Source organism: Vicia villosa, unplaced genomic scaffold, assembly GCF_029867415.1.
Source record: "Vicia villosa cultivar HV-30 ecotype Madison, WI unplaced genomic scaffold, Vvil1.0 ctg.000060F_1_1, whole genome shotgun sequence".
In the NCBI taxonomy this organism is placed as follows: Eukaryota; Viridiplantae; Streptophyta; class Magnoliopsida; order Fabales; family Fabaceae; genus Vicia; species Vicia villosa.
Genome location: NW_026704990.1, coordinates 986665 through 997043, shown reverse-complemented (window position 1 = coordinate 997043; position 10379 = coordinate 986665). Strand labels below are relative to the sequence as shown.

Here is a 10379-nt window from a genome sequence, read left to right as displayed (position 1 = left end):
TAGTTATAAATATCAAATAAATTCTAAATTATAACTATAATCATTATTTAAAAACTAAGTATATAGAATACAATGCCCTTATTTTAAAAAGTTACAAAACGTATAATTACTATTTAAAAACCAGTTCAAAAGTATAATTATTTTAAAGGTATAATTATTATAACTATAATTATTATTTAAAAACTAGGAAGAAGTATATAGAATACTGTATTGGAATACATTGATAAAAATTGTGATCTTATTTTTAAAGGTTCAGAAACGTGCCCAGAAAAGCCAAGAAAATAAAGTAAATTATGACTTACTTTAACTGCATTAACAAACTAAAAAGAATTCTATAAATAGGGATATAAAATAGCAGAAAACTACCATGTATATAATGAGCCATTATGAAATAGCAGAAAATTCAAAATATCATAATGAGCCATCAAAAATTTCAACAAAATATAAGGCAATTGGTCTTTCATATAACTTTGCTCTGTGTATAACAGCAAGCTAAACACCATTAAATATGCAGAAAGCAAAACACCATTAAACATAAAAAATGAGTCAAATCTTTAAGGTGATCTCCTGATGTTGTTCGACCGCCACCTTCAAAAGAAGACACAAAAATTAAAAACTATAACAAGTCTAAAAATTATACTTGTAAGAAGAATTATACAAATACAATGTGAAAAGAAGAAGTTTTAACCTTTGACTTTTTTTTCAAGTTATACTTGTGACGAAGCCAATCCCCACCACAAATGAGTGCTTCTATAGATTTCTCATTCAATTTAGAGCGATATTCATCAATAACTCGGCCTCCGGCACTGAAAGTAGACTCGATGCCACAGTAGATATAGGAACAGCTAGAATATCAGCAGCCATCTTTGATAAGATCTTATATTTTAAGCTATTGTTCCTCCACCACTCTAATACGCAAAAAGAGTTATTATTTCCATCGGGAATGTAAACACCTTCATCAAGATAGGTTTGTAATTCTGATTTTACTGCGGGAACAGCTTCCTTTTCACGCACAATGCTCATGATTCGGTCAAATCCGGTGATGTCTAAAGATTGAGATTGTGTCGAAGATGATGATGAATTTATGCCACTAGTATGAACTTCATTAGAAGATGACTCTTGCAGACTTAGAGAAACATATTCAGCATATAGCTCTTCTAATGAATTCTTCACCTTCTCTATATTTTCTTGAGCAACTTCAGCTTTATATATCAATGGAAAACATATATTAACGGTATGAAATTTGCTCCTTGGATCCAAAACACTAGCAATCGCCATCAACAAATTGCATTCACCCCAATATTTGTCAAACTTTAATTTCATAGAAGCTGCCATTTCTCTCATAAATGAATTTGTATCTTCTGCTGCATTATCAATGACTTGCTTCACCCTCCAAACTTCCACAAGATATAGGTTAGAGGTAGGGTACTCACTACCTGATATTACAACAGTGGCAAGATTAAACACTTCAAGAAATTGACAAACTTTCTCAACATTTTCCCAATCTTCAGTCGAAGGTGCATATTTATAATGCGGCTCTCTTTCCTTATAAGATGGAAATGCAATCTTGAATTTCAATGCAGCGGATAACATGTGATACGTAGAATTCCATCTTGTTGGGCAATCAAGTATGAGCTTCCTATCTTTCAGCCCCTTTTGTTCAACAACATCACAGAAAGCTTTCAATCTTGCATCATTATGGTTAATATACTTCACACTTTCACGAACTTTGCCAATGACATCCTTAATTTGGCTAAGGCCATCTTGCACTAACAAATTTATTACATGTGCACAGCATCTAACATGAAACAATGCCCCTCCAAGAACTAACATTCTGCTTAGTGGATAGTCTTCCTTCAAACTTTTTAAGCACGAATCGTTGTAAGAGGCATTGTCGACTGAAACTGAAAATATCTTATTCTCAATTCCCCAAGATTTCAAGCACTTGAAAATTGCATCAGCCACATCTATCCCACGCCTTGGAGCAGGAATTTTCACAAAACTCAACACCCTTTTTTGGAGTTTCCATCCAGAATCAATGAAATGGCCAGTGATAACCATATATTCAGCTACTTGATGACTTGATCTCCACATATCAGTAGTTATACTAATTTTGCCAATGTTTCTCAACAAAGCCTTCAAAATTTTCTTCTCTTCCTCGTATATTCTCAAACAATCTTCTCTTGCTGTTTTTCGACCGATTTTATGAAAATCTGAGTTCGCATATTGGAAAGCCCACATCCATACTTCTTCCTCAACCACACTAAATGGGTGTTCATGCACCATAATAGCAGTAGCAACAATTTCTCTCATCTTCTCATTTGTATATCTATCCCCAGGACTCATAAATGGGTTACCTTGATTAGAAGGTTGAAAACGAATAACAGTTTGTTTTGCTTCTTTAGTCATGTGGAGCTTCCTTTGCATGCAGATTTGAGAATGTCTTTTTAAATGGCTAGTGCTGGATCCTAGACCACCAGTAGCGAATTGATATTTACAGTATCTGCAAACAGCTTTCTTCACACCTCCTTCAATTTCAACTTCGTCGAAATCATTCCAAACAGGAGAAGTTTTTTTCCTTTTCCTCTTCGTCTTCTGGAATGAATCTTCAATCACATGATCCTGATCATTTTCATTAACTTGTAGGTTATGCTCCGGTTGACTTGAATCTATCGGAACATCATCATTTTCTAGAGCAGGAGTGGGATTGGATGAAGGCATTCTTCAAACCTGGGAATTTGGAAAATTATAGAAAGAATTATGAGAAAAGACATGACAATATAAATGAAAATGAGAGATTAAGAAAAATGAAAAGAGAGTTAATGTAAAATCAGAACAGTAAAAACTGTGAACACATTTTTGGTGATGTGTGAAAATAGTTCCCAGAACCTACATAACACCATATTAGTTCAAAATTCACTAGACAGTGCAAGAAACTACTATCAATGATCGCTAGAAGATGCTTTAATCAAATAATTAATACTTCATAATTTCCTATTAGAATTGAGTTTGTAGACATTTCTAGAGGTTCTTGAGAACTTACCAATTTATGCTTATAGTGCTTAGACAATGGTGTTAGGTTTAGTGATATATTATAGTAGTTTGTATCAAGGCTTCTTACAATATAATTTCTGATATTAACTATTGATCCTCATTGTTCTTTGTTTATTGTATCTATTTAGTTGGAGAATAGGGCTATTCTGTTAGAGCTTTTTACTAAAAAAATTATAATATTAGAACTATATGAACTCAAGCTTCCTACTTGTAAATGTCAAGCAAATAATAAAAAAATTTCTTTCTTTTCAGTTTTTCTTTTTATCTTTCTTGTTACTATGCAGGTTCATCACTTTTCTGTCAAATATTGACACAGTATTAATAGCAAAAGATTGCTTTGATTTCGTTTTGCTCATATCCACTACATGTCATTTAAGGCCCTTTATTCATAGTGAATTAGTGATCCTTACTGAATTAGTGATTTAGTGAACCTAACAAGAAATAATTGAAATTTGCTGGAAAAAATAGAAGGGGAAAAAATGGAAATAGGTTTCATGTTACCTGAGAATTAGAAAAGATGGTGACTTTGACAGTGTTGGATGAGAACGGCGCCGAAAATAATCGATGTGGAGACGGACCGGAAAGTGGAGATTTTTTATAAGTTATAACCTATCTTTAGTTTTCTTTGTTTAATCCTAAGTGAATGGCAAATTGCCTATTTAACTCATTGCTCATTGCTATCCAGCTTTTAATAACACCAACGATACATTTCATTTGTTTATTTTTGTTTATTAGACTCTTCATTACTTGCAATTTCATTAATTACTATTTTATTTTGAAAATTGTATTAATAGACCAAACCTTCAAACTTCATTTTTTTAGACTCTTCGTTAATCATTACTAATAATTTTATTAATTATTTTTTTTGGACTTAGAGTATTTATATTTAGATAAGTATTATATAAGTACTATTAAATAGGCCGGCCTATCAGGCCTATTAGGCTTTTTTAAAAGTCCAAGCCTGGCCTACTTAAATAAATAGGCTTTTTGAAAAGCCTTAACCTGACCTTTTTATTAAATAGGCCAGGCCAGGCCAGGCCATAAATAGGCCAGGCCATAGGCCCCTGTCGGCGGCCTAGCCTACTTCCACCCCTAGTCTAGTCCCATCAAGTCAGTCATTGATCAGTGTGTCTGCATTTATCATACATGTTATGCGTGCTTGTAAACAGTACGCAACATCATTACTTTTCTACCCGCTACAGTCTGTATTTTGGACAGTCAAATACGCATGCTTTCAGTCTTGTAAACAGTACGCAACAATACTTTTTTTCTACCCACTACTATTATAAATTAGGGGCTCCTATGGTTGAGTTTACACACAGATACACAAACTCCAAATACCAAACAATCACACAAACACAACCATGCCTCGCCGGACAACCATTAGGCCAGATGGATGTCACCGGACAACAGAGTTGCCGCCCCGGAGATCAACATGGCGTGCCGAACCTGAACCGGAGTATCACAGAAGGAACGGACATGTCATATTCTCACCCGTCAAACCTCCCATGCCGGTTATTTTTTGGAATATCTCTTCCGTCGAGCAACTCAAGAGGACTCTCATGAGTTTTTTAGAGGGGGAGTACGAAGCCGGCGAACAGATAAGAAGCATCAAGAGGCTTAAAACAAGGGCCGATGCTGTGACTGGAGCAACGATAACTTTCTGGGATAACGTGGATTACGACATTGATGCCATTCAAATGATGCATGGACCTAATGACATTGTTTTAACCGTGGTGATTTCTTAGATGTTTTAGTTTATCTTTTTCTGTTGGTTATTTTCTATGTACCTTTTAATTAATGAATGAACTACTGTTTTCCGTGAACGCTCGAGTTCGCTGATTCACTGATCTTATCTGTTGCAATTTAATATATATATTTTTTAAATACATTAAAATAAAAACAATTTTATAAATAAATAACAAAATTAAAAAAAAAATTAGTATAGAAACAATTAAAAAAAAACAAAAAAAAAAGAAAACACATATAGACGCCACCCTAGGTGGCTTGAAAGAAGAAAATGCACATTGAAGCCACCCTGGGTGGCGCATTAGTTATAGGAAAATAGGCATTGGCGCCACCAGAGGTGGCTCCTATGTGGAGACCACCTCTGAAACCTGATCATATGCGTAATTTTGCCGAAAACATGGTTTTTGATGTAAATTATTTATTAAACATGGTTATTTGGATTTTTTTTCTCAAATTGACGCCCTTTTTAAATTTCAAAGAGACCACACTAATTAAATTGACACCTCTATTAAGTTTGGGGAGCATGCGCCAATTAGATTTAAGTGTTTTGTACTATTTTAATTTTTTTTTCAATTGAAATATAGATAGTTCGAAAAATACACAAGAAAATGGGTAAGGTTATTAAAGTAAAAGATGTTGGTTATTAGAATAAAAAAAAATTCTTTCTTTATACTCCCTCTGTTTTACAAATAAATGTCGTTTTAACAATTAAAATTGTTATTATTATTATTTTAATTATGTAATTTAATTATTATTCTATACACTATTTTTAATATATTTATAAAGTTAATTCAATAAAAATATAATATTTTATGACAATATTATTAAATTTTTTAAAATTGTGTGAAAACATAAAATAATAATTAAAAATGTTGTATAGTAAAAAAATAATTCTTGTACTTTTCGCCAACTATGAATGTGTGTGCGACTGTGAACACAACACAACTCAACCAATCAATGGTGGTTACATCTATTCGTCTTCTTCCTTCTTCTCTCACTTCTCTCCTTCAACCTCGTTCTCCATATTCATGGCGCTGGCGTCCTCCTCCTTCTTCCGTCTCATTTCCACTCTCTCCCATCCACTCCAGCAGTAACTAACCACCACTTTCTTATTGCTTTCAAATTTATATTTTATTCAATTTTTTCTAGGTTTAAATTATCCAATAGCTATCATGTTTTTATCACAACTTCTTAATTTCTTATTGTGAAATTTGATTGTTATATTTTAATTTGTGTTGCAGTTTCTTCCAATGGAGTTGGTGATGTTGAATTACCTGTTGATGATCAATCACAAGTTATTTTCATTGGGACTGGAACTAGTGAAGGGATTCCACGAGTTAGCTGCTTGACTAATCCTGCAAATAAATGTCCGGTAAAATAGTCAATCATATCATCTTAAATTATAATTAGTGTCTACGTGTCAGTGTCAATGTCAGTGTCAAGTGGTGTGTGATGTCTATATACTATGTGTCTGTGTCGTGTCTGATGTCTATATACGTGTCAGTGTCAATGTCGTGTCTGATGTCTATACATGTGTAAGTGTTTTGTTTATGAAATATATTGATGAATGTTTGTTAAGAGAGTTGTTTTTGCCATTTCTTTTTATGGCTATTTCAGATTTGTTTAAAAGCTGCTAAACCGGGTGATAAGAATAGGAGACTTAACACGAGCATCCTCATTCGCCACCCAAACTCCACGGGAACACATAATATTCTTATAGATGCTGGAAAGTATGTTTCAATTTTCAAATTTCCGTTTGTAGTATGTATTGCAATTGTGATGGGTTAATGGTTATGAATTAGGGTGATTGTTTTCTTCCTTTAAGTTTGATTTCAGTCCAAGATGTGATTTCTTGATATTGAAATTGTGGCCTTCTTGCAATGTTTTGCTTGTATATTTCATGTTGTATGGTGAAGACTTAAGAAGCTTGAAATTGATTCACTTACAAGTGAAGGAGTTTTGTTTTAACTGTTATCACAGTTTATGTATTAGAAAAACTGTCAATGACTTAACTCTTAAGTACTGACTACCGAGATATATGCATCTCTTTTGTCATTATAGAAGTGTGGATGTCAACAAATGAATGAGTTTTTTTTTCTTTTTAGTTTTTTCTCTTATTTCTCTTGAGGATATTGTATGAGTGGATTTAAGATTGGGTTGCCTAGTCATGATATGATATATACCGTGTCTGGAAATAGTCATTTATTGAATTCTTAAAACTGAGATTGGATTAAACGCCAGTTTCAAAGAAAACAATTTGCCTCATTTGGGTGCTGATAACAAATTATTTTCATCGTTGCAGGTTTTTCTATCACAGTGCTCTCCAGTGGTTCCCTAAATTTGGGTTAGTTAACGCTTTTCATTTGCTTAGCTGTTTTTGATGTTATTTGAGACAGCTTCTCCTGTTTTCCATACTGCTTTTAAGAAAAGTCCTCTATAACTTAATAACGGTTAAGAACTGGAAGTAGAATGAAACATATGAGTTGTAAAATGGAGTTGATACTAGATACCTGCCCAAACTAAGTGAGGTATATGCACCATTAGGGCGGTTTGTAAAATGTTGTAGTGGGACTAGGGTGTTGTCCAGTGGCTTGTATGGGAATATGCGAGAGTGTATGGGTTATGTTTGTGTTAATATTATGATTGGGATTATTATTGAGCCTTAGAGAATTTATGATGTAGATGACATTCTTGCTGGTTTTCTTGTATTTTTCAACTTTGTTTTTATTTATTTTAAATACCTCTTTAACTAGTTGTATTTCTGTCAGGATAAGAACACTTGATGCAGTTATTATTACTCATTCTCATGCTGATGCAATTGGAGGTCTCTGACATTAATACTTTCTAATGCTCTTTGGATAATTAATAGCAATAATATGAAAATTACAATTCTTGTCTGAAGTAACAAGAAATCTGACTAGGCATATAGACTAAATCTGTTTCTCTCTTCTCCCCAGGTCTTGATGATCTTAGAGACTGGACTAACAATGTTCAGCCTTCTATTCCAATTTATGTTGCCGAGCGTGACTTTGAGGTCCTCTCTCCTGTTCTTCTTTCCTTCTGAAATTAAAGCTTTCAATTTTACTTTCTTCATCTGCTTGTTGACTACATGTCTAGGATTCATTGCTATTATTAAGATCAAACGTGGAAACTGGAAGGGACTCCCACCCACACATACTTGGCATATTTAAGAAATCAATGTTTTTCATCAGAATTCGCAATACTTTTAGAAATTTTATGTTGCATTTATGTCAACGTGTTAAAATGGTGTTTATGCCTTCTCTGGGATTATCCAAGGAGGGTGCACAGCTGATATTATTGAAGTATGTATTTATACATGCTACTTAACACTTAACACAAGTTAGTATCAGTATCTGCCTCAGCATTTAAATGACAGAAATTCATTATGCATTTGAAACAGATGTATATGATGAATTGTAGTTAATAATTGAGAAGGATCAAATCTTTCTCTCATGGTATAATATGAAGGACTAGGGGGTTGTTTATTAGAAGTTCCTGTATAATATCTTGATTCAAAGGTTCTATATTCTAATTCGTGTGATGGAACCATTTTTTCACTATGACAGCTTCCAGAATTCAGGGAGGGAGGGAAGTTGTCCATCTTGCATTATAGTTATAGTATGCTTGTCTCTTACTGAGATATGAAGAAATGTTTTAGGGGAAATCTTTTCGTGCTCATGTATTCATTACTGAAATATGCAGGTTATGAAGAAGACCCATTATTACTTAGTAGATACCAGCGTAATCACACCTGGTGCTGCAGTCTCAGCGTTGCAATTCAAAAACATATCTGAAGAACCGTTTTTTGTTCATGGATTGAAGGTTGGTATTATTATCAATTATAAATGAATGAAGTGCGGGTATTTTGGCTCTTTTTCTTATTTGCTCAATTTAATTTCTCATTTTTTGCTCAATCATTTAATAGATTTAACTGCCAGCGTAAAATTTTAACTAGTTTTACACTAACATAAAACAAAAATTCACTATTTTTTCACATTAGTCCATTATTGTAGCTGGTTTTTTTAAATTAATGGCATGACATGAAAAAATATCGAACTTCCATTGGATGTGAGTGAAAAACTAATTTACACTTACGGTATATTACCCATTACACTCATAATTTCTAACCATGAAGTTCTTGTGCGTGGGGCTTGGCTCTAATTTATTTTTCTTTTTGTGATTGTACTTCAGTTTACTCCACTACCAGTGTGGCATGGTCAAGGTTATCGGTCCCTTGGTTTCCGTTTTGGTAATATATGTTACATAAGGTAATGTTTCTCAATAAGTGGAAAAATTTTCCGTATAGTATAATTCAGTCCATTTTTTTTATCAATAATATTTACAGGTGTTGATCTCGTGTCAAAATTTGCAGTGATGTCAGTGAAATTCCTGAAGAAACTTATCCACTTTTGAAGGGCTGCGAACTTCTAATCATGGTGACTCAGCTCACCCTCCTATCTTTTCTACATTGCCATAAACTTCACCATTTTCACCTTAAAAAATAGAAATAGCGCATACTGTTTCTCTTTGCCTCATAATGTGTATGATTCTACTTTCTCCAGGATGCTTTGAGGCCTGATCGCTCTTCAGCTACACATTTTGGACTTCCAAGGGTAATCCCTTTCATACCTGTTGAGTTTTTTTCTCGGAGAAGTAAATTTATTCCAATCTTCCTTTTCAGGCCTTAGAAGAAGTGCGTAAAATTCAACCCAAAAAGACACTTTTTACTGGTATGTTCAGCTGCAACTTCCTTGTCAGCATAACCTTCCCCCGGTTTCATGCCTTGATTTTCATGATGCAACCTTCTACTGTTCAATGATTAATAACTTCCTTGATATAAACCGTGCTTATATGTTCCATCAATGAAAATCGAAAACGCTTCAAAAAAGTAATTTTCTATGTTTCTTTATTTACAATTTAAAGGAATGATGCATCTGATGGATCATGAAGAAGTAAATGGCTACCTTACAAAATTATTGGAGTCTGAGGGCCTTGACGCACAACTGAGCTATGATGGGCTTTGTATACCAGTCAGGCTCTAACTGCAATTTCACTCATAAGAGGACACCATTATTTTTTCTCTAAAAGAGAACTTATTAATTACAAAATAAACTTTGAAATGAGTGTCATTACCAGGTTTTTTATGGTATGAACATTCTGCAGGCTGCTGCAGCTATTCTTCCTTTTCACTATCACCATTCTTTATTTCTTTAGCTCTCTCTGAACACTAAGGATAATACCATACATGTGTCTTGAGGTTTATTTCCTGCAATGAAAGATTTAATTGTTTATATAGTAATGTGGTGCTGTTGGAATAGTTATATTGTCAAATTCAATTTAATCCATATTTATTTAAATACAGACCATATTGAAACTGTTCTGGTTAGCGACAGTTTAGGATTCTATAGAATCTTGTCTACTTTTTAAAATTAAGGGATTGCTCGTTACATTTTATATATTTCTCTCGTATCCCATAAAATTTCAGAATTACCCCTTCGTCGTCCAGATTGTAAAATCCAAATACGCCCTATACATTTGTTTGGATAATACTATCC

The 10379-nt window shown here is 33.6% G+C and overlaps 2 protein-coding genes across 2 annotated transcripts; one reads left to right on the top strand and one right to left on the bottom strand.

Moving 5' to 3' along the window:
- Positions 1 to 436: 436 nt before the first annotated feature.
- Positions 437 to 2763, bottom strand: LOC131623262 (zinc finger BED domain-containing protein RICESLEEPER 2-like). The gene is made up of 2 exons (XM_058894261.1): positions 689 to 2763; positions 437 to 588 (listed from the first exon to the last, which is right to left on the bottom strand). The coding sequence occupies exon 1, from the start codon at positions 2719 to 2721 to the stop codon at positions 766 to 768; it is 1956 nt and encodes a 651-aa protein (XP_058750244.1). The 5' UTR covers positions 2722 to 2763; the 3' UTR covers positions 437 to 588; positions 689 to 765.
- A 2945-nt stretch (positions 2764 to 5708) lies between these two features.
- On the top strand, positions 5709 to 10123 carry LOC131623348 (putative hydrolase C777.06c). Its single transcript, XM_058894357.1, has 12 exons — positions 5709 to 5893; positions 6045 to 6175; positions 6421 to 6533; positions 7106 to 7147; positions 7572 to 7627; positions 7761 to 7837; positions 8527 to 8646; positions 9016 to 9092; positions 9197 to 9260; positions 9387 to 9437; positions 9506 to 9554; positions 9748 to 10123. Exons 1-12 carry the CDS (start codon positions 5716 to 5718, stop codon positions 9864 to 9866), a joined length of 1077 nt encoding a protein of 358 aa, XP_058750340.1. The 5' UTR covers positions 5709 to 5715; the 3' UTR covers positions 9867 to 10123.
- Positions 10124 to 10379: the final 256 nt, after the last annotated feature.

What these genes read in the sequence shown, in the direction of transcription:
- LOC131623262 (XM_058894261.1), bottom strand. Translation starts at nt 2,721, where the DNA reads ATGCCTTCATCCAATCCCACTCCTGCTCTAGAAAATGATGATGTTCCG.
- LOC131623348 (XM_058894357.1), top strand. Translation starts at nt 5,716, where the DNA reads ATGAATGTGTGTGCGACTGTGAACACAACACAACTCAACCAATCAATG. An exon ending in CAGTGGTTCCCTAAATTTGG is followed by an intron (nt 7,148 to 7,571) that starts GTTAGTTAACGC and finishes TATTTCTGTCAG; the next exon opens with GATAAGAACACTTGATGCAG. An exon ending in TTGCCGAGCGTGACTTTGAG is followed by an intron (nt 7,838 to 8,526) that starts GTCCTCTCTCCT and finishes TGAAATATGCAG; the next exon opens with GTTATGAAGAAGACCCATTA.